The following is a 27,955-nucleotide window of genomic DNA, read 5'->3' on the forward strand; positions in this document are numbered from 1 at the left end:
GACTGAAGATCTAGTCAAAATCCATATACAGTGAAACCTGGTTAAGTGGGACCTGAATAAGTGAGAAACCTCTATAGCTGGGACTCATGGTGCGGTCCCGACACTTTAGCACTGAATTACCTCTGTTACTGAGAAAAAACGAACCTCTATAACTGGGATTTGTATCACATCCAGAATCCTTCTAGCTACCTATGATACACCTATGCCTTTGTACATTTCGAACACCGTCTGCCCAGATACAAACGTTGCCTTGTCAGTGTGGTAAATCGAATGTGACCTACGACACAATCAGGCATTGGAGGATCAAACAATGTGAGGTGACCAGTTCATCTTGGCCTCTCTTCCTTGGTATATTTAATGATGAGAAGGGTTTATGTAAACTGGTGTTTAAAGAGAACCTTGGTTATTCAGGTGATTTTGGTAAAGTGCCTGTCTTAGGTCCGTGTTACAATCGTATCTAGAATTAGGTAGAGTAAACTGATACTTTATGTGTAGGTATTTCTAGTGGGATAAGTAAGTGCAGTGAGTAAGCGCTTTTGCACCAGGTAGTGCGACTTGGCACGAATTGTTCCTTAGATCATAAGTACTGAGTATACTCCTATCCCTCAAAAAGGGAGGGAGGGAAGGCGGTTCCGGCGGTCCAGTTTGCGGTCTGTTTCTAGGTATCTTGTAACATCTAAATAAAATAATTCACCCCGTATTAAAACGGTTCAGTCACGTTATTCAATCAAAAATTGCTTGATAATCGTATTGGTCGATAATTGGGTGTTGAGTTTTGTGTGCAAACCATCATTTGAAATAATACCGAACATGAAATAAAAAATGACGTGGGTAGTTTCTCGCATCTCGCGGATAGTCGGTCGCTGAGAGTTACTTTCTGTGTCGGTCAGCCAACGCGCGCTCCAGTTGAAACTGCTCGAGCGAAACATGTCACGGAAATATTGACTTAACACATGTCAGTGACCCGTATTAAATACCTATATCAACCTATTAACTGCCGTAGTCTGATATATTATAAGACAAAATTGGCGGTGGCATGAGCACGCTCTATAAAAAATTCTAAGCGGTTAAAGATTAAAAATTGCTAATCTAAGGAACAAATACAATCTAAGCTAATAAATATAAGTAATGGGCTTGTGAACGTGTACCCTGGTATGTGGTATACCCTGTTCGTGTCTGGTGTTACACGTTGTCCTTTGTTACACGACCTTCCTCGATTGTCCCTTGTCCGGCAAATTGAAAGAAACAACGTCTTGAGGGCACACCGCAAAAGCATTTGTGTGAATTCATAGGTACTCGTAACTGGACAAAAGGGTAATTTATCTTGATTAGTTTTCTATGGAATAAGTACACAAAATAAATCAGTCGGCAGTACGCGTCGCCTACATGTAAAAACACCTTTTACGATACAAGTGCGAAAAGTAGGAAATTTGTAACGAGTGGCGATAAATTGCAACACGGTCGAAGGGAGTGTTTTAAATCGACACAAGTTACGAATTACCTTTTCGCCGGTGTATTGTACTGTACCTACAACCTTTTACAGAAGGTATATAAAAATTTTCAACATAGGCACGTATTGTGCTAATTAGCGCACTAGGGCGATAATGTAGCACCATATGTGCTGTAAATCATTTTAATTTTGTGTATAGCTTGTAATTTGTATAATTTAACTTCTTTGGATGTTTTAGGTACATAATTCTTTATTTTGCTAAATATCACAAAAATACTCTATGAAATCTAATAAACATTATCTGATTAACGAAACAGTCAGTCAGTCAGGTATTGCTAACAGCTTCATGAAATAATGATACATTGTAGGTAATGAAATAACTTAGATTCCTAAGAAGATTACATCACAAAAAGTTTCTAGGCAATCTATCAGAAATGCCAAGGTATTCTCGTAAGAGCCATAATTTTATAGTTTATTTGTGTCAGTTTGTTTCTTTTTTTGAGGGGTTTTCGTGCGGTTGAATGTTATTTTTTACAACTTCAATGCTTGTTACCTCAAAATTCCTTCATTTCTAAATCACTATTTTGCAAATCTACTTCCAGATTGCTTCATTCGTAAAAAAATATGATTTTGAGGTCTATGAAAAATGAAAGTGTTTACCCAAATCTCAATAGCATACCCAAAGAAATGCAAGTTTCGATATTTTATCGAGAATTAAATAAATATGTCGGAGCCGGTAGCTCTACGAAGGCATCAGGGGACCATCAGGCATCGGCTCCATGGTGGGCGGAAATAGTGGGCATATCTCGTACACAAGTACAATACAATGTAGATGCAATAAACTCACTGACACTAGTAAATACGTAATAGATACGTACAGCAATTAATTAATTACAATGACAATTAATTAAGTTTCAAATCACAAAGAAATCACACCAAGTTAATCAAAGCTTTTACACCACAAAGTTATCAAGAAACGGAAACGAATCCGTGGGTCAAGTGGTACAAGTAGGTACTTAAAGCACACACGAAATCGCACGGCGCGGTACGGGCTTACGGGACAACACGCGTCCCAACTCAACCATGGCCGAAATCTTAATGCCCGCCCGGCATTCAAAGCCAAGCTCAGAACAAAGAACTAATATCAAATTTCATTCAAATACCAGACCCACGGCTACGTTCGGCAGTGTTTACAATAACTGCCCCGCTTCAAGAAACAACGACGTACTCTGTGACAATCACGCCTAATGCTGTTAATGTAAACATTTGACCAGGAATGCGGGCCACCTTCGTGGGCCCCAGCCACTATAAGTTTACAGGTGCCATGCGCCGACAAGTATATAAATATTGGGGACAACCTAGCCCCAAACGATGGATACTAGGCGACAATATAAACATTTATTTATTTATTTATTTATTTATTAGTCAAATAAGTAACACAGCATTACAGTAAAACCAAGGCACTGTGAAACTACAAAATAAAATACAATAAGTACAAAGAAACTACAAATAAAAACCAAAGACAAATTAAACATTAGATTTGGGTTTGGGCGACGACGTAACAGCGTGGCTCCGTTGCGTCGTCTGACTTGGTGTAGGATTCGGCAGGTTGCCCCGGTACCGCCGAAACACCACACCCTTCGGCCAGAAGTCTGCGCTTGCGATGGTGTCCTGCAGCGGTCGCGGCACGCGCACCACAAATGAACTGAAGTGCACATAGTGACGCGACTGTAGCTGGTGCACCCTCAGCGTGCAGCCAGTTTTCCGGCGGACGTACTCCACCACCTCGTCGGCAACGGCGGAGTAATGCAGGCGAGACACGTAGAGCGCCTTACTCGGGGTCGCAATTCGTAAACCAGAATTAACCGGTTCCGCACTGCCACACAGAGTCTTACGGGGCGCCCTGCGCGCCTTGCTCTTCCTTTCCACCAGTGTGAATCCCTCCTTATCCACATTGGTGCGGGAGGACTTTTCCAAAAGGGGAGCCCGTGATTCACACGCCTTAGAAGGCGCATTGACCCGGTTAGTTGCGACAGGCTGACCGGCGACGTCAGCATATGCACGCTGACGTGACTTCGAGGGGACAGGAGGCGGTCGCGCGCGCGGGGGGTGCGCGGGCGATGCAACGGCGCGTGCGGCACATTTTACAGTGTCAGCAACACGTAAACTAACCGACTCGACTCCAGTGTCAGGTCGATAATCGCTCTTGAAATTTGAAACCGCCGACCGAGTTGGAGCATTCCGCAAACATGTGATTTCGTCGCGTAACTCGGCGATAGTGACTAGGCTAGCTTCAAACTTCATAATAACTTCGCCTAATCTTGTATTAAGGGCCGCGATTTCCTTAAACAAGAGATGAACGTCGATATTGTCCGGGGCACACGACGGCAGGATTGGGGCATCCGTCGCCACAAACTCCGGAATTCGATCCTCGTTTTCCCTTAGGATTTTCATTATATCCTCAAGGGACTTCTTCCCGGCTTCATCTCCTCTCCGGTGAGGTACATAGGTGCCGACGATGCCGAGGGACTGGCACAGCACTTTCTTCGCTTCGCAGATGTCTTCGACGGTGAAACTCGACGCACGTGAATTCATCTGGACAGCAGTCACCGCATCCATCGCTCCTTCCTGCACCAGCTTATTTTTTAGCTGCAGAAAGGCGAGGAACTCATTCACGATGGGTTGATTCTGTTCGGAGCCACTCATCGCGTCGATCTACCAGCGGCAGCCGAGCCGCGCTGATTTCGCAATTAAATTATAATTTAATTACACATGCGTCTATGTCGCTGCGCGCATTGTACACGACTAACATACAAACATACTTATATACCTATAGATAAACCAATATAGGTACTTATATACATAGTAAACACCCATGAATCAGGAACAAATGTCGGTGTGCATCACACAAATAAATGCCCTTACCGGGATTCGAACCCAGAACCAGTAATTTCTAAAACTAAATATTATGTTTTAATTATCAGTATACATGTATCTAGTATATAAGTAGGCATCAATTTACTTAGACTTTTTGTCAATTTGACAGTTTTTTAAGCTAGCTTTTGAAACGCAGCCATCAACCATACCTTAGCCGAAAACGTTCCCTATATTTCAAACCACAGACTCAACTGTCCATCGTGACAATACAAATCGGACGTTCGCCAAAGTCTCTGTCCGCGTTCTACATTGCAAATGGACGCGTTTACCAACTCAAACGAGATTCGAGAGGTGATGGCGAGTTTCAACGTCAGTGAGGCCATTCGAACTTATGTTTCGATATCAAAATGATTATTGGTCGCGCGTGGACTTCGCTTATACTTGTTTATACATGTTGTATTATTCTTTAATAAAACAATATCTGAGGTCTTCAATGGTAGTTTATTTTATAAGAATACCACTTTATATTTAGTTAACATTTCAGTTACAGAGATAGATCCTATCTTAGCTGTCAATAGTAGCAGAGGGCGGGGCTAGATGTCATAGGTAGCAGGCTACACGCGTATTCGGGAAACGAGATAATCACAAGATCTAGAAACGATATAGAGATCAACTAGATTTACATTAGATATCGACTAGATGTGACTTGGATATCTAAGTCATAACTTGTCGAAATCGTTCAAGAGGACCTCCAGAATCGCGGAAACGTCAAATTTGACATATCTATCTTACAAATATCTTTAAATTATCCATATCGTAACTTGTTGAGGTCTAGTAGAGATCTAATTCATTTTCAGAATCGAGCCGCTAGTCTTGTTAAGGTAGCGTTACACATATCACTGTTAAGGTTATTTTGCACTCTACTACACATGTATTGCCGCTAGCGAGAGGCATGGGCGAATTTTAGCAAAATGGCATCATTTTGACGTTATAATGTAAGTCAGGATTGGCCTCAGTGACTGTCTGACTAACGACGGATCCTCAGTTCTAAATGATTTAGAGACCATAATCGTTTCATCATCATCATCATCTCAGCCATAAGACGTCCACTGCCGAACATAGGCCTCCCCCTTAGCATGATGGGGGGTGAATGCCATAATCACCACGCTTGGCGACGGGTTGGCGATCGCAGTCGAGTACCTACACCGAATTTGAGGGACGCTGCTGTCCGTCCACCGGTGGTCTTGGACGTAGTTTAAGAACATACCCGGGTCCATAATCGTTTAATTATCAGTAACTACTAGAGACAGCTAGAGTTGGCATTCTGGTTTTTCCTCTCCACATTGCACGGTCTTTTGAATCCCTATTTGTGAGAACATTGGCACGTACTATGTTTGTCCTTCCTAGCCATTATTCTTCTTATACCGTTTGGTGATAAATATAAATATATATTTACTAACATGTTAATGACACTGTAATAATAATAAATAATAGATCGATCGCAGCGCCGGGCCGTGCTCGTCGACGTCACCATCCCCCATGATGAGAATCTCGTGAAGGCCGAGAAGGACAAGTCCAGCAAGTACCTAGACTTAGCTCACGAGATAACCGCCATGTGGGATGTTGACTCGACGATCATTGTTCCTATAGTCGTGTCAGCGAACGGTCTCATAGCGAAGAGTCTCGACCAACACCTAGAGAGACTCTCGCTAGGTGGTTGGATCAAGGGTCAGATGCAGAAGGCGGTAATTTTGGACACGGCGCGTATAGTACGTCGATTCCTCACTCTGCGGCCCTGACCACCGGCAGCTTGGGCCCTGCCCCGCTGCCGACGGCACCCTAGGTTAGGTTTTTTATAATGTGTTTATAATTTTTTTTTATTGTTTGTAAGTGTTTTTATATTTTACTTTTATATCCATATTATAATTAACCTAACTTAAGAAGAAAAATAAATAAAGAAAATAAATAATAATAAAATTTTTATTCAGAAAAACATAGTTATACATTTAACATTAGGTTAATAATATCTTATCAAGTAAGGCTTTTTAATGACTTCTACCTGAACTAGGAAAATTCTGTATCTCAGGTTGAAAAAATAAAAATACTTAAATAAATAATAAATAACATAACGGCAAACTTATGAGTTAAATTTGTGTTCATTTAGGTAGGTATCAGTTTGATATGTTTACATTCTAGAAATAAGATGTAAGATTGTGAATTGTGAACAACTTAGTTTACAATCTAACGTAGGTTAGGTTAGGTCAAATTGCAATCTCCCTACCGTCACTTTATAATCTAACTAGCGATATTGTAAACTGACAAGTGTTTACAATTTTTCGCTGACATTAACATTGTTAACATATCTGTTTAAATATTATTTTCTTAGACAATATCGCAAAAGTGCAAACTCCAACCGAATAACATCGCTTAGCCGTAGTTTCCACTGTCGCGATCAGTCAACTCGACTATCACATTGTTCGGAAGTAGGCCGAGGCGCGATAATGCTCTTCAATATTCAAAGCTTAACTATTTGTGACGTCACGATCAGTTGCAACTTGCCAGTGAAACTAGGATCGAAGCATTCTACGCAAAACAGACATGCCACTGTTGGAAAAATAACAACATTCATTTAAAAGATTTAAGGATTGAATAATTTTACGGTTTAGACTCACTTGTTTTCCGAAACATGTCGCGCGAGTGAATAAAAACAAGTGAGTCTATACCGTAAAATTATTCAATGTTATCATGTCTCACAACAGTTTAAAGGATGACTCACGGGCCGGGTCCGGGCCGGAGCTTCCAACGCTTACTTTTCTATGACAGATGACCGGCGATCATGTGATGCTTTCCATAGAAAACGAAACTCTGGAAGCTCCGGCCCGGACCCGGCCTGGTCTAACATGAGTCATCCTTTACCATCATGCATGGCCCAATTTTATCAAGTAGGTGGTAAATATTAAGTATTTTACAGGAAATGCATCGATAATTGAGTATATCAATATAATAATATAACTATCCAACATGTCATTAAATTTTGCCCTCTAAATTCGTAGGACGTAGGTCTTATATTAACAATCGATTATGTTATATAAAAAAGGCATAAGTTAAGTGCACATACATATAAAATATAATTTATTCCATAGTACAGTCATAAAGCCCAACCGAGTCCCGATACTAAAGAGCACCCTCCATAACGAAACCGTGAAAGTAAATGTACTAAATACTCGTAAAACCCCCTTCGGAAAGAGCTTGTAACAAAAATATTAACACTATTTCTATAAAAAAACGTAATAAGCCTTATCGGAGGCTAGCAGCTGTGGTAGGGTCACCCGAATAAATATGGATTAACCGGCGAAAATATGAGCTGAACATCTAACCTTCTAACTTGCGAATTTACCCAATTCTGAACTTTAGTCTGCTGAATATAAGGCGGTATTTAATTGGAAATTTCGTTGCCAAAGGTACAGTGTTCTGCCATTATTTTTATACGTAATTATGTGATATAGATATAAATGGTTTTCTTTTACCTAGACAGTATTGTGAGAGGGATTTGGGAGTAAATTATGGGATGTAAAAGGGTTTTTTAATGTTAGATTGTATGTGACAGAGGTACACCAAGGATACTGAAGTTAGTATCAAATAAACATTAAAAATCCCAAAAGTAAAAGTTAAATTAACATAAAACCGTTTTGGAATTCTTTAAATTTACTTGTTAAAAAACTAGATAAGTACATAGGTTTTTTTATATATAAAAAAATTACAGCAGACCAATAAAAATGGATCAAATTTGCCCTTGAGCTTTAACTATATAATTATATAACTACACGTACATTTGGTTTGAATTGACTACAATATTTGATGAAAACAGCATTTAAATTCGTCTATGTTCGTTCTAAATAACAACACCTATTAGCAGATAAAAGTAAAAAAAACAGTATTAATTGCACTGGCATTCCAAACTGTTCCGCTGTTTTAAAAACCTAAACCCAAATTGAGTTTGAAGTTTAGTTGCACACCGCCCACGCATGCCGACTTAAAAACAGGATTCAATTTACATTTTAATGTCATAGTGGCGATGGAGCGGTGACAGCATCGGGCCAGGCGGACGGAAAACTGACCAAAATAACACTGACCTATCTTCCAAATAGCACTTTTTCTTCAAACAGAGCAAAGTCAAAGAGCACACAGGTCAAGATACAATGGTCGGCAAATTGGAAGTTTTTCTGAACTATTTTCTAGAAATTTCGAATATGAATGGAAGCTCAAGTCAAGCCTTTGTTAGGCGGTCGTGTTGGTGAACAATGAAGGCTTTTTTGTTTGTGACGTGTGAGGAAGCAATTTAAAACGTATGCTTGGGTGTAAGTGTAAGATTTTTCTAAATATATTTCGCTAACAGATGTTGGGCGCCAAAATAGTTTTCTCAAAATTGGACGGCAAAGTCGACTTTGCCGTCTAAAAATGGGTTGCGAAGGGCGTAGTTTATGGTCAGTCAAAAATTAAAAAGTTAAAAACATCGCAGTCTCGATTTTGGGACTGCAATGTTGCATACAAATTCCATTATTGTCGAGTTCCAAACTTTTTAAAAGTTGAAATGGCCATATCAAATGAAAGCACAGACCCATTAAACAGCCAAACAGATGATTAGTACCGCGACTATTTAGCTGTCTCAAATAGGTCGGCGCATTTTCGGCAGAAAAATACACTTCTATTTTTTTATTAAAAAAATAAATATGTGGCAAACCCTTTTTTCTGTATTATACGTAAGAACGTTGCTTTTGTAAAATATTTCTATGATATTTATATTTCTTGCACTATCTATGAGAAAAGCACTATATATGACTCTGCTGGAAGGCTACTTGCTGGCTTCGGATTCAATTAAACTCCCAAGGTCGTCCGTTTAAAACGATCCTCAGCCTGCAAGTAGCTACTTCCGAGCCTCGACAATAATGTACTATTGATACAATGAGGAAACAACTCAAAATTGCGATTGGATTACTTTCCATATTTTGTGGATAAAACGCAACTATACGATCAGTTTTTGAAGTATTAAGAGAACCTTTCTAAAGTGGTGTAGAGTTAGACCAAGGAAAGGGTGCAGAGCAAGTGTTACTTTAAACGGCAAGCCTCTATGATATTATGACATATAAATAAGACTTGCACTGCGTGGGCTATCAAAACCGCTGCAAACTTTTCTTGGTCTAACTGTACTGAAAAGTTATTTAATATCCTGCGACATAATCCGTATGAGATTTCCCGTGACACTTCCGCATTGGTGTCGTTTTCATACTCGCGCTGGTGCCATTTTAGCCAGGACAAGGTTTAACGAAGCTAGGAGCGCGATTCACATTTAATCACGGTACGATATACGTATAACAACCTGTTACGGTTTTCAGCTGGCTTTGACATGGTTCTACATCGTACTAATCACCACTAATCAGCTTCACTAACACACACACACACACACACCACAGATTATGCTTGTACTAATCTGGTGGTATCAAAATAAGATCAAAACCTTAACAAAATGTGCAATATGAATAGGGCTTTGGGACAACGTTTAAGATAGTATTGCCCTTTGTAAGGCGCTTACACATCCTTATGTAAGCTGATGCCAGGACCTCGTTTACTCTCCGCTATCTTTAGCTTTTGAGGAAACGGTCACGTTGTATACCTAACTTATATAGTTCAGTTATATATTCTAGTACAAATAGCGACTTTTAAATGTAGCTATCTTTAGCTTTTAAGGAAACGGTCACGTGGTGTAACTTATATATGTAGTTCTGTTATAATTGTATTATATTCTAGTATAAATAACGAATTGTAAGTGTAGTTGTAAACTTGAAAAGTAAGCTTAAGTTCCGAGTCGAGTCCTTTATTGAATCTTTTTTAACCGTAACCAGGCGTGGCTCACTCCGCGATTTTGTCGCTTTGCTAAAGGTAGCTAAAAGTACATGCGTTCGACTCCAATTCTGGGGAAAGCCATAAGCCGCGCGTGGCGCTGTCGCCACCTAGCGGCCATATCGTGCTGATCGTAACAGACGCGTGAGTCTTCTGTACCTAGTACTATTATATCTGTGCCCCTAACTCAAAAAGTCTCGACCCTCCGAATAAAGACTCCGTCAACAACTTCATAGGTGTATTTTTATCTAAATAACAGTGAAGAAAATATGCATTTTTGTATGATTTTACGTATTTATTTTTAATCCATGAATTTTACATACAGTAGACATCGCATTTCGACATTTAAAAAAAAATATGGGTCTGGTGTTTTTGTGGGTGAGTCTCTAACAAATTGAAAATAGCTCGAGTTTCGAATTAATTATATGAGAGAGTGAAAACTGAGTAAAGTATTTAGGCAGAGTACTCAAAGAGCTCTAGTACCAACACTTTGTATTCTAAGCTAGGTGTTCAAAATTCGAATAATAGTTACACGCCACTATGACGCGCCTGGGCTATAACCGCCAAAATCGAAGTTCGCAAATTGCGGGGATTTTTCTCTGTCACTCTAATTACGTCTTCGTTGGAGTAAAAGAGAAAGATCCCCGCAATTTGCAAATTCGGTTTTCGCGGTAGCCGCTCTGAAGTCTCATGAGCTACGATTTTCATTTCTACAATCCTCCCATTAACCAACGGTTAAACCGTTTTCCGGTGAATATTCTTTGTTAGCCGAAAACCTAGTCGATTATTCCGTAACTAGTTAACTCATAATTTACCGGTCAAAATTCCCAGTTACACTGACAATTTTCCCATTTCCATGAAAATTATCCCCCACGTGAGTTTAGCTGGCTGAATTGATGATAATTCAATTATTTGCCCGCATCAGATTTACCCGGACACATTGAAAATAAGCGTCTATTTTTGGAATGGTTTATATAGGTAAGCTTCGTGAAACATTTTATTTCATTAATTTTATACGTACCTAAAACACCTTTTATTCGACGAAAACATTTTCCTGGTAATTATATTGACTTGAATAACGAGGATTATATGGAATTTCTGATTATTGCATATCCACAATACCAGGGGTTTATTGCTATTGGAATTAACGCTAAATATTTCAATTAGTGACTTTAGATAATACATATTTCTATATTAATTATTATTTATCTATGCAAGGTGTAACAAAAATAACGGGGATCCGAATAATGGTAACATTCCATTTCTAACCGCAGCTGCACTACCGGTACTGAAGTTACTGAACACGTCGCTGTCATTGTCAATTTGCATAGTAAAATGAACAATAATGCAGCTGTCGTTGAAAATGGACTGTCACCGAGGCATATTCGGTATCGTTTAATGCTTAACACATTCAATACCACTAAGTGCTACGGGTTACGCTCGTAGCGCGTAGCCACGGTTTCGTCGTATGTAGCGCGTAGTCGCTACGAACAGTGTACCCGACAGTCGGGTTCTTGGTGTTGAATGTGTTAAGAAAAAGTAGAACACAGACAATATTGACGAATATTTTTTTTTAATTGTCGATTAATAGCACGGGCAGGTAGTCCAAGTCGGTCAAAGACCAAAAGCCTTTTGTACAGCCAGGACAAAGGTGAATATTTAAATTTTTCCTGTTATATAAATAATGCAAAAAAAGGAAAAAAAAAACGGTCACCCATCCAAGTACTGATCCCACCCGACATTTTATTCTGTTTTTAGTATTTGTTGTTATACCGGCAACAGAAATAAATCATTTGTCAAAATTTCAACTGTCTATCTATCACGGTTCGTGAGATACAGCCTGGTGACAGACGGACGGACGGACAGCAGAGTCTTAGTAATAGAGTCCCGTTTTACCCTTTGGGTACGGAACTCTCAAAATGGCAGTATCGTTCGCAGACGTATCTGATTGATAAAAAATTGGTTTTATGTTACCTGTTTACATTTTAATAACATTATTTATTTTGAATACCAAAAACACGAAAATAACCACACTTACCCTCTAAATGTAATGAATATCCATATGTTTGAAAGATAATGAAAATCCCCTTAAATAACGGTATAACCGCTACGGGTGCACATAATACGCTCCTGCAGCTTCGGTGTGAAGCATGTTAAATAAACCAGTTAATACGCAGAATTTGCAGGTAATCTGAAGTAAGTCTAATTAATCAAGCTGGCAATTAAAGCGCTGCGCAATTATTCTAAGCGGGCTCGCGTAACATTACTTTTTGATTGAGTGCCGCCAGCTCGGAGCCCGACGGAGTTACAGCTTGTTTATTCTACAGGGTGTAGCTATTGCGCTAAGTAATTTACAAAATGCTTAAGTAAACCTTAAGGCCTGTGCACACCGGCTTGCGTGTGCGTGACGTGCACGTGCGCGTGCGCTAAAATGTTGGAGCTGCACACGCACACGTCACGCAACCGGTGTGCCGTCTCTCATAAGGATCTGTGTACTACAACGCCGCACGCACACGTGCACACGCAGCCAGTGTGCACAGGCCTTTAAACTTACAGTTCTTGTTTAATGCTTAGTACGAGTAAACACCGGGATTGATTGTTGTAGGATATTTATTTTAATATCTATAGTTCGTATTTTTAGCATTATAAAGAACTTGAAAGAAGGTAAGCGATCCTGACATGTCTTTTAATTGAAAAACGTTTTTTAAAAATCAGTAATTATTACTTATAAAAGCAGAAGAATATAAATCGTATCGATCGTATTAGATTCATAATTGTTACATATTTGCCGTAACTTATTTTTAGATCAAACGTGTTTTTCAATCAAAAGACACATCAAGATTGTTTACCTTATTTCTAACGCTAAAAAAAACTATATTTTCTAAAAAGCGTTGATGATCTACAAAAAACGTGAATGTAAGTAGGTACCAGTGTCTACAAAACTAAGTCGAATTTTAAAGGTGCCTCCTAAAATAATGTACTGTAGTTACTATCAATAGTAATGGAATTGTTATTGAAATCTCCATGTATGTATATGATACAGTAAAGTTGTAGTGCAAAATTATTTTCCATCGTATATTTGAGAAATTGTCAGATAGATCACATTTTAGATTTTGTCCCTATTCACCCCAGCCATCCCTATTCACCCCATCTGACGGTACTAAATAAATAAACTAGGCTACCAAATTGTGTAGTGGCGATTTGCGGTATGCTTGGTCAAACATTAAATGTAACTGCAGCTTTTGCCGACGACGACATACTGTAATTGGTGGCCAGAAAATTGGATTTGTTAGTGATTTCAGCTAATAGCACATTTATGCTTAGGTGATGATTAGAGCCTAGGGGCGGATTCTACTTTAGAGTTTTGTGAACGGTTTCATCTTGTTATGATACGACCTTAACACGACGCAGTGTATTTCACGCGCAAAAAAGCGCGAGCGAGTTGTTTAATGACACGACTACCACCGCATGCGTGCATGAGGGATTGTCAAACTAGTACCAAAACAAGATAAAAACAGTAGCAAATTACCTAATCGGACTGATTTAGACATATAAGACATAGACATAGAACAATTTTATTCAACATCACATGAAATGACAGAGCGAACAGATTTGTTAGTCATTTAGGCTAGTAGAACATTACAGGCTCGCGTGATGATGATTGGGGTCTGATAAACCTTGACGACCGGTCTGGCCTAGTGGGTAGTGACCCTGCCTGCGAAGCCGATGGTCCTGGGTTCGAATCCCAGTAAGGGCATTTATTTGTATGATGATACAGATATTTGTTCCTGAGTCATGGGTGTTTTCTATGTATTTAAGTATTTGTTTATTATATATATCGTTGTCTGAGTACCCACAACACAAGCTTTCTTGAGCTTACTGTGGGACTTAGTCAATGTGTGTAAGAATGTCCCATAATATTTATTGATTTTATTAAATTACTTTTTCTTTAAATAACAAAAAATTAGAAATATAAACCAAAATCACAATATTATAATATTTTATTTAGCACATTTGTTTTACTTCAGTTGGTTCGCTAAGCATACCAATACAATATTCGTCGCAGGCACTGTTTTTTTACGAAAACGACTAACTTTTGACTAAGCATGCCTAGCATTAATACATATACGGTAAAATAATATTTATTGACAAAATTGTGTAAAAAGTTGCTATTAAATTTCATTTACCGACGAGCTGCCTGATAAATTTAAATTGATATTTCGTACATCCATTTATGTTTCGGCAAATCCAATATTCCAAAATCTGGATAAACCCACCACTTTGTAAACCGCACACCATATTATTTAGTTTCGCTCACAGTGCTTTCAATGAATGTACACGCAAGTTTTGTATATAATGTGCTTCAAAACAGCTCTATTACTTTATAATTTAACTGTATAAATATTCCCATTATTCCCCGTATATATTATCATACTACGTACCAGTGCCTAAAGGTTCCAACAGTCCAAATAGCGTGGCAATCCAAAATCGGTCCGTGAATGTCAAAAACGTACAATGTTTAATATTAGGATGCCGTCCATTTGGATGAATCCATTGTAACGGAATCCATTTGGAAGTCTCGTCAATGCTTTAGTGTGTAAATCCAATACTGGCGATTAAACGGCCGGAAATTATACCAGATATACAATTTATCCGTGTAATCATTAATTAGGAAGTTTTTTGAGCATAAAATTGCTAGTGATATATCTGATGAGTAAAATTTTAAACAAAAAAAAATATAAGAAAGTTAGGTCAACGCCTCCGAGAAAAAAGCGGCGAGGTCTGGCGCATATTTAGTCCAGTATATTTCGCTGGCTGTTCAAAGAGGCAACGCCAGCAGCGTGCTATAGTTCGTTTTTTTAGCATTAGAAAGAACTTGAAAGAAGGTACGCGATCTTGACATGTCTTTAAATTGAATATTATGTGTAGAGTTAAGGTGACTCAGCTCAGGTAAAAAGCACATCAAATTGTATGAAAGCATCTCATAACAATCTGTCAGATTCATATAATATGTATTCTCATTTCTTTTATTGATTTTATTTCTTTTCCTTTTGTAAGAATTTGATATGTTTTCTGACAGAGCTACGTATTTGTATAAAGTTATGTACTCACTGAGTATAATTGCATGAATTCTATAGTAATTTAAATTGTATTTTTCTTAATTACTCGTAATGCATGTTAATTATAAGATGTAATAATGTTTTGAAAAGATGTGTCCCGCCGAGTTTGTTGCCGGTCCCATATTGGGATACCCTCCTCCAATTGAGCGGGGATTTAAATCTTCTCGGGGCAGAGGTGTACGGTTGGAGCCGGTAAAGGTTTATTTGACGTTCATAAGCGCATTGTAATATGCCTACTTGAATAAACAATTTTTTATCTCTTATCTTTTATCTTATCTGAAAAACGCCTTTTAAAAATCAGTAACTGAGTAACTATTACGTATGAAAGCAGAAGAATATAAATGATCGTATTAGATTCATAATTGCTACATATTTATCGTAACTTATTTTTAAAATGTGTTTTTCAATTAAAAGACACATCAAGATTGTTTACCTTATTTCTAATGCTAAAAAAACGAACTATAGGCACAAACCCGGGTACCTATCGACCCTAGTCTGTAAAATTCTATAATATTACTTTTTATTTTTGTTATATAAATAAATATTGCTTTATTTTCAGCCTACCTTCATCATCATCTCAGCCTATATACGTCCCACTGCTGGGCACAGGCCTCCTCTCGAGCGCGAGAGGGCTTGGGCTATAGTCCCCACGCTAGCCCAATGCGGATTGGGGACTTCACATACACCTTTGAATTTCTTCGCAGATGTATGCAGGTTTCCTCACGATGTTTACCTTATTGAAACCTTAACCTTATTGATGTGTCCTACCTTATTGAGATAAAAAAATCCACGCGACGATCGTATCTTCCGTCGCAAGCTTCACCCGGTGCGCCATATCCTCTATTTCATCCTAATTTACTTACCTACTATAAGCCCCTTCTTAACTGTGTATTCCCCGTAGGCCCGTATACATTATCATAACAGTGCCCACTTAGTGGGCTTAAGCGAATTTGCGTAGGATAGCCTTCGAATTGTATGTTTATCTTAGCGTCGTGCCAAATCAACTCAATTTACTACGACTGTTAGATAAATAGCCCTGTCTATGAATATTGGTTTGTGGATTGTCGTTTTATATAATAATAGCTTTACTCATTTACCTATATTTTGATTAAAGCTTTTTTTATGTCGGTACCTAGATACACACTACTATATGTACAGTGCCGGAGACCGGAGTTTCAATTTAATTACATTTAAATATTTATTTTGGGAGTCAATTGCTTAAAAACTTGGAAAATTAATAATAAATAAATAAATAAATATTATAGGACATATTTACACAAATTGACTAAGCCCCACGGTAAGCTCAAGAAGGTTTGTGTTGTGGGTACTCAGACAACGATATATATAATATATGAATACTTAAATACATAGGAAACAACCATGACTCAGCAACAAATATCTGTATCATCATACAAATAAATGCCCTTACCAGGATTCGAACCCGGGACCATCGGCTTCATAGGTAGGGTCACTACCCACTAGGCCAGACCGGTCGTCATAATATCCTTCAATTAAATAAATCCGCCTGTATTTCTTAATAGTTCATAGAAATAATATAGAAAGGAAACCCTCTTTAGTTGTGTCTACAAACTTTCTAGATTTTCATTTCCCGGATAAGATAGTACGTCGACGTCAAAAATATGTTTACACTTTTGCACCTTACTCCTTTTGTAATAAGGCGAAAATTGTAAACATATCTTTGACGTCGACTGTACAACCATCTCGCTCCGGCTTACTCTCAGTGAAAGTGAGAGAAGAACCTGAACCCACGGGGCCTTACTACAAGCACTGTGCAAAGCACCGTAACAATTGAATTAAGCCGTCCTCAATGAAATTACCCGCCACCGCCGCCGCTTGTTAAATGATCGATTACTGTTCCACGTATTATAGCCGGCTCTAGAGTGGGGGGTAGCCAAATTGATTATGAAGTATAAATTGATTATAAATAATATTTTGGGACATATTGTTTCTCCTATTATTTAGGATCGAAATAGACTCGTGATTCTCATTGGAAATAACATACAACAACAAATATTTATCCAAATATGATAAAAGTGAATGTACAACATTAAATTAAACTTCATACACGCACGAAATAATAGAAGTAAAATCACAAAACCCAGACTTAGCAAAGAAAAGTACTTACACAGTGAAAACTTGAAAGAAATTATAAATAGGTACGTATGGACAGACACTAACTTAAATACAGGCGCGTTACCAAGTGCTGCAACAATTACATTAAAACCCCCTCAATGCAATGCAATATATTATTATTACGCTCCGCCAATTGCTGCATGCATGTTAACCGATCGGTTACTGTCACGCGTGTTTTCAATGACTGTCAATTAGTACATTAATTCTGCCCTACTGAGCCTAATAGCGCTATCTCAAAAGAAAATTCCTTGCTCACTGTAAGTACTTCAGTTTCTATAGATGATAATTCCATTTTCATAATCATTTGTTATTGATTAAACAAAGTTTACACGAAACATGATAGACACTTACATACATATGTAAATATACATTTGATATCTATGTGTCTTCACTGAAAGGTTTGAATAACATTTGCTATGTCGAATACTAACCTTTGATTGATTTTTATTACATGGTCTATGTAAGCCGGGCGGCCATTTTAAAAATAGTAATTAAACTTTCATTTCAATTTCTCCAGAGTGTAGAAGCGTTTTCTATTGTAAATAGCAACAGTAACCAAGATAACATTGTAAGCGTTGCAGTACCGTGAGTGTTGCTATTTTCAAAAGTATTCCGCGTTCGAACTTATCCCAACGCACCTTATTGCGTTATTTTTATTTATTTTTAACTGTAGGAAAAAAAGTATAGCCTTGGTTTTATTTCTCTTTCTTCTATCACTGTCCGGGCTTTATGCCATATATGGGAGCCTGGGTTTTTCTATTATATCTATTTTCTTGCTCTTTTACCACCTCTTTATCAAATATTATATTAATACAAAATCCAACGACCCAATTACATTAAACTATCCTTAATGCAATTGCCACAGCCGCCATTGCCGCACGTTAACCGATCGGCTAATGTCACACGAAGGTGTAATAATTACCAGCCAATTATTGTATTATGAACACTTGCTGATAATGAGTTTTCAGACGTTAGCAATTTTACTCTCCCCCTCCGCCTTTTTCAAAGCATTTGCAACAATGGACAGCGGCGATCTCGCTATCGAAATCACCTCGACGCGACGTCTTTCACAGAAACCGGTGGTGGGAGACAGGTCAAGACCGGAATACCTACTTGGAAATGGAGGAGGGGGGAGCTTTTGTCCAGGATTGGCAAGTCCTAGGCTCATATAAATAAAAAACATATTAGTTTAATTTTTTTTTGTCATTATTATTTAGTTTTATGTTTAGATTATGTAGTATGTTTATAATATGGAAATCAATACTTACCATACGCAGTTATTGGCATGGAAAAAGAAAGAAAAAACACCTCCGTTTCAGCTTGAATGGTTAAAAATGCTTTCATTAGACCGATTTGTCTGGCTGACAATTCTCTTATACTTACAGATCTCATTTTTCACCCGATCGTCTCGGTTTTTTTTATTCAGCTATTATGTTTGCAGTTCCAAAGCTCACAGTACCACTAGTTATTAATAGCCGGTCAAACAACTTTGTTCGTAGAAAAAGGCGGGAAATTAAAATTTTCTATGGGAAGATTATCCTTTGCGGAAATTGCTTGGGAGACTATTATATTCATTATTATATTCATTAAGCAACAGTTGAATGTAATGGATGTGGTTGCCTGTTAAACCATGTTGACATCAAAGCTTCAACTATTTTCTTTTTATCTGAAAACGCGCAAAATTCATAAATAACAGTCGTTGAAGAAAAGTCGCTGGTCACTCATTGATTGAATTACTCTTTTCATTGCTCTTAAGTGTAATAGTAGAACATTCAACTAATAGTTATTTGTTTTACAAGGGGGCAAAGTTGTTGTTTAACCGCTCGTGCTAATATTGATACCCGAGCAAGCGAATGATTCCAAAATTGAACCAAGAGCGTAGCGAGTGGTTCAAAAAATGGAATCTTGAGCGTTGTGAGGGTTTCAAGGCACGAGGGTTAAACAAAATTTGTCCCCAAGTGAAACGCAAAATTTTTCACCACCATAATTATTGTGAAAATGTATCTCCTTGTTCCAGACACAAAGGCCCTAAAAGACGTCCAGCTAATAGCGCCATCTGCCGTCCGCCTCGGAGACGAGGTGCAGTTGGGCTGCAAGTGGACGCTGGAAGGGAACGAGACCCTTTACAGCGTGAAGTGGTATCGGGGCAGGCAGGAGTTCTTCAGCTATCTGCCCAAGGAGTATCCTTTTACGAGGATATTTCCCCAGCCGGGGATTGATGTTGATGTAAGTATTTTACTTTACGGTGCTAAATAAGTTCTAGGTTTACCGGTGCAAAAGAAAATTTTATAATGATTTGATTTAGTACTTTGATTTGTCCTACTTGAAAGAAAAAACAACTTGATAAATCATAAACTATTAAAGTGCTTCGTAAAATTAGTAAAATATTCTTTAAGACCAGTCGAGACGGGACCAAATCAAACCACCGATTATTTGATTGATTGATTGGGGATGATCAAATCGACCGATTTGATAAGAAAAGAAATTGGCGTTCTCCAATTTAATCATCAATTTTAGATTTATGGTGATATTTGAGCGCTCTAAATAAAAACTAATGCCCCCATACGCGAACACTAGCTTCACAAATTGGTATTCGTGCGTCCGCACTTCCACTTTATCAGTAATATTGGTCATAATCGACGGTCTAAATAGGCGAGCAAAATTGGCGTTTGCGTCCACACCACCTGCTTTGATCAGACAATTTAATTAGATTAGCGAAAAATTGTTCCCGTTTTTATTACTGGCCTTTAATCTTTAATACCATACACGTGTACGTTCCCAATTTGCTCGATCATCCATAAATTTACCTCAAGTATTACAAAAACGCTTATCCTTATTGGTTCCACAAAAATTATACGTGCGTTCAATTTACATTATATAATTTCTTACTTAAATGATAATATCTAAAACCCTGAAGAGGATCCCAGAATATTTCATTAAAAATATTGGTAAACTTGTAAAAGGAACTTTTGAAGATTTAATTAATCGTTAGGGCAAATGACTTTAGTTTGCCTTTGTTCTTTGAGGCATAGATCGTAACAAGTTAAAGCGTGTTTTGTTTTCTTTAGAGGTATGAGAGGCTCAGGAAATAACTTCAAGGAGGGACTTCAAAGATTGAGATAACGCTAGTTTAATCTAGCAAACAATGAGTTTAATCACGATCCGAATAAAATGCCTAAAATTATCAGATATAGCTTTAAAGTGGCTTGTACAGTCTGCAGCAGAAGTTCTTGACTCGACTTTTTTATGACATGACTACTGACTACGTTTGGTGAACGATGAACATTTATTCAAGCGTGAACGTCGTATGCAGAGCTCAAGAAAATACCGTGTCGTTTTAACAAAATACACGCGTCACCAAGCAAATGTATTCAATAAACTAAAACGATAGGGTTTTAACTCTTGTTGGGCTCACTGAATACACTCTGCTCAGAATATAGTGTGCGAATCATTGTTGCATTAAGTACATATTTTTATTTTCTTTATTGGAGAAACAACAGAAGTAAGCGTAAATCCATTATAATTGATGACGTCACTAACATTATCAGTTGTATTTCGTTTATCATGTTGCAGAAATAAAATCACGGTGCCCGTTACGTATATTATGTCAATGTCTGGTGGAAATCAGGTACTAATCTGCCTAATCTGCTGACATGACAGCTCTCTGGCACGTACAGGCACCTGCAATAGTAGTAATACATATGTATGTCGGCGGCCGATCGTAAGATCAGGCATATCGTGAAGTTCCTAGGCATATCGTGAAACGTGAAAATCTTTGACTCGTTCCCTGAGCCGACGGAGCCCCGCTACGCGGGGCTACTATTTCTGGGCAGTTTGCCCTTCGGACATCTGAAGCAACCTAATGAACCTATCCTACCTATATCTTGGATTAATGTGACTATCGTCAAAACATTACACAGGAACATTACGATCTGCCTGATCTTACGATCGGCCGCTGACATGTACACAACGTAGGCCGCAAAAATATCTTTCAAGATTTTATTTATATAGCATATTTTCGCGGCCTTCGAAGAGTATTATACTTGCAAGTGACTTTACGAACTGGACGTAACGTATATGCCTCTTGTTATTTGTAATAGAAGGTTCATGGCATGTACCTACTCCACTCATTTTACGGACCGGATATAAGAATTGAAAATAAATAAATAAATAAAATATTTGAAAGAAATAATTATATCTGTAAATAGTATCTTACCGTAGCTTTACCTAACTTGGCTAATATGATATGCGAAAAGCGGCTTTAAGAGTAAACTCGTTCAAACTGCATTTCAAAATCCATAAATCTAGTGTTTTATAGAAAAACAAGCCGAGTCATGCTCCTTCAACCGAGAAACTATGAATAATCGATAGCGGAGCATTCCCGCTGACCGTCCACTTTGCTAGTTATTAATGAATCCAACTTTTATAGTTTACATCGCTTTAAACTTGTTCAGGATAAAAATTATACAAGATTTTCCGAGTTTAAATTTTATTCTTGTTTTCGTTATGATACTTACTTAGCTAGTTTGTTTTTGGTTTTTGCAATAACTTAAAGATTATTTATTTAATTGGGCAATTTGGTGCAATGCGATTTGGTTTAATTTAATCTATTGCAACAGAGTAAGTATATACCTGCAAAGAGTCTGCATCAAGTAAGATAAATATTAAATAAACAGGCCTACGTACTTGCACCATCGCACTAACTCTGGGTTAACCGATTAAATCGTTAACCCAGTGTCTAATTATACTGTTAACCACAGAAACTCCAGGTTAACCTCGGATTAGCAAATGGTGCAAGTGGCCTTATAGTTCGTTTTTTTTAGCATTAGAAAAAAGGTAAACAATCTTGATGTGTCTTTTAATTGAAAAACACGTTTTAAAAAATAAGTGTAACAATTATGAATCCAATACGATCATTTATATTCTTCTGGTTTCATAAGTTACTGATTTTTTTAAAAAACGTTTTGCGATTAAAAGACATGTCTAGATCGCTTATCTTCTTTCTAATGCTAAAAATACGAACTAAATCTGATTTCAACACAAGTCAGCGCTCAATTCGGTTGAGCTACGGCAATAAACTAGGTTATATAGGCCGTTAACGCACTTTTCATGTTTTATTGTTGTCGTCGTTATAATCCCTTTACGGCCCACACTAAAATCTCACCGGGAATACGCATAAACAGTTAACTGATATTCGGCCCGATTAGAACTTTAAGATACGTCAAATATTACGATACGATAGGAATTAGATATGTCAGTGTCAAAAAAGACGTTTTTGTTTGAAGAAACATTACTGTTGACACTGACATAGCTGGTATGTATCCTCCCGCGTGTGTCTATGCTCGTTCGATTACGTTGACAATGTCATGAGATGAAAAATATATTTCTTTTGATCCTGTAAAGAATCTAGTTTTATTAATGTTTATTAGCGGATAATTCCCATACGCGGAGTCAGTTATGAAGTTGACCCAAAAAAATTTTATTAAGCTATGAGCTTCATCACATATGATCTTTGAGTAATTCTAAGCATTTCAAGCCTGGGAGGCCATAAGGGGTGGGGGGTACAAAGATGGCCGTCACCCGTCATCATTCAAAAAAATCTGTTCTGGTCCTGGTGGCTACTAGGGCAAGTTTGGTATCATTTTCGTATAAACCGGAGACGTAGAATGCATTGCTGATATTTGTTTTTTTCAGCTTCATAGTAATTTTACAAGAAAAACGTAAAAAGATGAAAATTTAGGATGGAGGTTTTTGCTTTGAGAGCTAATAACTTTTGTATAGTGGCCAAAAATATCATATAAAAAATACTATAATAAAGCGTAATTCATGCAGATTCTAAACATATACAGGTTGAGTAATATCCTACTGCAAAAAGATGGTGAAAAAATTATTAAATGACCGCAGCGCGGGTAGTTGGACTTTCGTTTATCTTGCGGACCGTCGTTTATCTTACAAAATTATCGAGTACGAGTATCTACGTAGGTATGCTTACTTTGCTAGATTTTATGATGACGAATAAAATACTTTCATCCAGACATAATTCATCATACAGACATAATTTTATGCACTTTAATTTTAATGCACTTGCAACGATTTGAGTGGGGCCTAGTGTTATTTGACCGGTGTGTTCTGTAAGGTGGAGGTAAGTACGTACTTCCCCAGTTGGGCTCTGCTCGGATAGATCTGGAATGACATCCGCTGTGCTGTGCCCTACCACACAAAGCGAGATGACATTCACAGTGCCCATACCTCTCTTTTGAACGTGGTTTAAGGATATACCCGGGTCCAAAATTGGGTCCGAGAAATAACTATTATAAATGAAATTATTCTAATAAAATAGCGCTCTTATTTTTGCTGATAATATTAAAACACTATTTATGAGAGAAATTGTACTACTTAGGAAGAGGCAAACTATTTATTTTCACGATAATTTTCATGCTATAACTCACTTTAAGTAATTTTATAGGTACTTACTTGTTGTTTTTAATAAATAACTTCAACCTGCATGCACATAACATTCATTTGGATTTGATTTGGTTTGATTTTGTTTGATATTTTACATTTAATATTTGCTTCAGGTTGGTGTGGTGAAAATTCTATATTTCACTCGGCGGCCCTCGTTCTTTGAAACCCTTACAACACTCACTACGCTCGTGGTTCAATTTTGAAATCTTTTGCTTGATCGGGTATTAATATTAGCACGAGCGGTTAAACAACAACTTTGCCCCCTTGTAAAACAAATAACTGTTATGCTGAGAGCTTACATTTAGAAATCATAACAGCTATGTATATTTGTCATACTAATATAGGTTATTCAAGTATGACTTGGTGACAAACCAACGAAGCCCCGCCTCGCGGGGCTTCTGTTTTCTGCTCTGAGGGATAAAAGGTAACTAACGAACCTAACCTAACCCAATCGAAATTGCGGTTGTACATGATCTTATTTGTTAAGCGAGCCGCCCTCCTCTTTAGACATGGGGATACCTGTGTGTTTTTTTTTAACCTATACCAGAATTATGTCTGTGTACTGGAAACTGCGGACATTAAATATACAGAAAGCATTTTATTCGTCATCATTAAAACTAGCAAAGTAAGCATAGTTACCTACGTAGATACTCGTACTCGACCATTTTGTAAGATAAACGCCGCCTAGCGAGAGTCCAACTACCCGCGCTGCGGTCATTTAATAATTTTTTCACCATCTTTTTGCAGCAGGATATTACTAAACATGTATATGTTTAGAAGCTGCATGAATTGCGCTTTATTATAGTATTTTTTGTATGATACTTTTGGCCACTATACAAAAGTTATTAGCTCTCAAAGCAAAAACCTCCATCCCAAATTTTTATCTTTTTACGTTTTTCTTGCAAAATTACTATGAAACTGAAAAAAACAAATATCAGCAATGAATTCCACGTCTTCGGTTTATACGAAAATGATACCAAACTTGCCCTAGTAGCCACCAAGACCAGAACAGATTTTTTTGAATGATGACGGGAGGCGGCCATCTTTGTACTCCGCCCTCCTCGACTAGACGCACGCTTCTTATCGCCTCCGAGGCTAGAAATGCTTAGAATTTCTCAGAGATCATATGTGATGAAGCTCATAGCTTAATAAAAAATTTTTGGGTCATATATGGCAGCGATCTGTAACTGACTCCAGTATTAATTTATATCTAGACGTGGGCATTTTCACTTAATTGAACACCTTTAACGGCCGGTTAGCAATCGTTACAAAACTGACGGTCAATGTCAAATCCCATACATTTTGTCTGGAATGTAACGGTTAAACGTTACTGAAACACGACTTAAGTCGCGCTTAACTTGTACAAGTTAAATGAAGATGCCCACGTACCTAATATTTGACGTATTTTGGCCGCCCAGAGACCTATAAAAAGGTCTCTTGTTCCATTCTAATTTGAACATTATGTTGACAAACTCACAATTTAATTTTGGTTGGCAAAGTTTGACGTATGGGCGGCTACTAGGGTTTGCAATCCGGATCCAAAATGTATGAAATTATCCGGATCTGGATCCGGATCCGCAGATCTTCCCATACATTTCGGATCCGCCGTGCAAACCCTAGCGGCTACAGATTAAAGTTCGAATTGGGCCGAGTATTGATAGCTACTGTGGGACGCTTTGAGTGGATAAATGTGACGTTCGGATATCAACTTCAAGTGCATTAGGTGCCATCACCGACACTGTTAACTGTACGTCGGTGGACCTTGTGCCTTTCGTAATAAGGTCCACCTATGTACATTTAGAAGTGTTGCTGTTTGTATACTGTTGCGGCGTCGTTGTTGCCGCTGCTGTATCTTTTTCAATCCAATCCTTTTACACTTTTTTTTTCATCTATCGCATGTATAACTGGGAGCGCTCTGAAGAATTGTTCGGATTTATCCCTGCCGCTTCTTTCTGCTATCGCTCTACCCACGTCAGATGTCAACTTTAGCCAGTCTTTCCCCTTTCCCCAAGACCACGGGGACAATGCCGTCCTCAAAGCGTCGGATGTAAATTTTAAAGTTCAGTCCTTAAACTGGCCTCACGCTTTTTTTACTTTTGAATATTGATGTCGCTGTTATCGAAATAGCGTTAAGGTGAGGTATGCCCGGGGAAAATTTTCAGATTCTGTCAAATTACCCCATTTCACACACAAGCACACGTCACGCACACTACCTCACTTTACCGGGACAGGTCAGTGACCCATCCTGTTTTTTTTAAGTTTCGTCTTAACCACTAGCCTCCTTTGAGGAAGAGAAACTCTAAAAAAGTTCCATTGAAAGAAGGAAGACAAAACAATATATTTTATCTTGCTCTCCTTGTCTGTTCATGTCACATGTGACGTACTTAAATATAAATTAACTAAATAATCGAATTCATTAGATACTCGAACTAAATAAACCGAATAAATACAGAAGTCGTCAAATGAAAAACGTTATTTAGCTACTACTCTAATCAATAGGGCTTTCGATAAGGCACAAATCAATTCAATGACAATTTCATTAAAATCATATGTGTATTCCGATGATGTTATTATTATATAACTTACCTTAGCTTAGCTTCAATTTGTATATATTTAGTTATACTACCTAGCTACTAAGCAAAATTTGCATGCTTCTTCAAGTGAAATGTAGGGGAGAGCGGGGAAAAAGGTAACTGCGGGTGGAAAGTAACTATTGCTCTGTAGGTTTATCTAATAGACAAAATACCACTCCGCTGCTATTAAGTGATAGACAGTAGTGCCCTCCTCACTCAGTCAGCACATTCAGTCGAAACGCCACCACGCCGTGGCGCCACGTGCTATTAGGTTGTGTGAGAGGACGCAACGTGATTTTTCGAATCAAAAGTCCGTTTTTTGACTTTTAGTTATTTGATGTTTATGTTGTATTAAAATTCATACATTTTCTGAATATTTGCATATCCCCTAGAGTGGCATTGTCTGGCTAGGTCTCTATGGTGGCGGGGAGCCGGGAGACGGACAGATATAACAAGCCGTTGAATGGCGGCGCCTCAGATTTAACGGTGGCTTGAGGTTGAGTGGTGCGGCCAATTTAGAAAAATATACGTCAAGTGGCGGGGCCTCCATGGGTGGTCATCGCGAATTTGGCGTGTGTTAGAAATATGACCATTTCTCAAAAAATATGTATGAATGATATTAACTATGTATCATTGAATTCAGCATAAAATAGCTTATTTGATTGTATACCAATGAATTTCATTATATTTATTTGAATTATGCTGGACTTGATCAAATTCTATAATTTTTTTTTCTTTCATGTATAAAAATATGTATAATTAGGAAATAAAACAATTGATTGAAAAAAAAGCAGTATTTATGACAAAACATTACATTTAACACGATTCACACAGTTATTTCACTTTTTATCACTGCGTATTCCATTTGTATACCTTTGTAAGGACAATGTTTTTTAGCAAATAAATTTCTGGTTTCTGAATGTTCGCGGCTCGACGGTCGGCGCGTAATGGACGAGGTCTGGTGGGGCGTGAACATCACGCCATTTCTAAAAAACATTATTTTACGCGGGAATTCAACCGTTAAGGAATACCATCCTTGTTTAATGAGGAATGCATCTTGCAAAAGTGAGCAAGCAAGGCATAGTTTTAACGCTTTTATTTTAGGCGCAAAATACGGCGTCACACAGAGGCCTGTCACACACGGGCTTGTTGTGACGGAACCGTCTCCCGGTTCACCGCTAATTGGAGAGTGTCTGGCTACCGGCCTCTGCCCCGCAGGGGCATGTTTAAAAAATGGCCGCGCCATTTTTCCTACCGTTCAACCGGAGGCCCTGCCACCCAAAGAGATATTGATTAGATTGATTGCAATTTATTGTTCTCGCACACGTTGCGTTTCAAATTCAAAGATATCTTTCATGTTTTCAGAAAAATGCGGTCGGGTACAAAAGTAACAAAGCCATACAAAAGTAACATTTACA

General features: G+C 38.0%; 1 protein-coding gene and 1 long non-coding RNA gene across 2 annotated transcripts in view; one reads left to right on the plus strand and one right to left on the minus strand.

The window, feature by feature from the left end:
* LOC134665749 (uncharacterized) overlaps positions 1-27,955 on the minus strand; it is a 249,205-nt gene that overhangs the window by 213,882 nt on the left and 7,368 nt on the right. The gene's annotated exons all lie outside the window — the stretch shown is intronic.
* Positions 1-27,955, plus strand: part of LOC134665745 (uncharacterized) — a 286,311-nt gene that overhangs the window by 30,588 nt on the left and 227,768 nt on the right. Inside the window, exon 2 of the mRNA XM_063522719.1 lies at positions 19,517-19,725. Coding sequence (XP_063378789.1) covers positions 19,517-19,725 — 209 coding nt within the window. The remainder of the gene's footprint in view (positions 1-19,516; positions 19,726-27,955) is intronic.

The sequence above is a fragment of the Cydia fagiglandana genome, chromosome 7, assembly GCF_963556715.1.
Source record: "Cydia fagiglandana chromosome 7, ilCydFagi1.1, whole genome shotgun sequence".
NCBI classification, from domain to species: domain Eukaryota; kingdom Metazoa; phylum Arthropoda; class Insecta; order Lepidoptera; family Tortricidae; genus Cydia; species Cydia fagiglandana.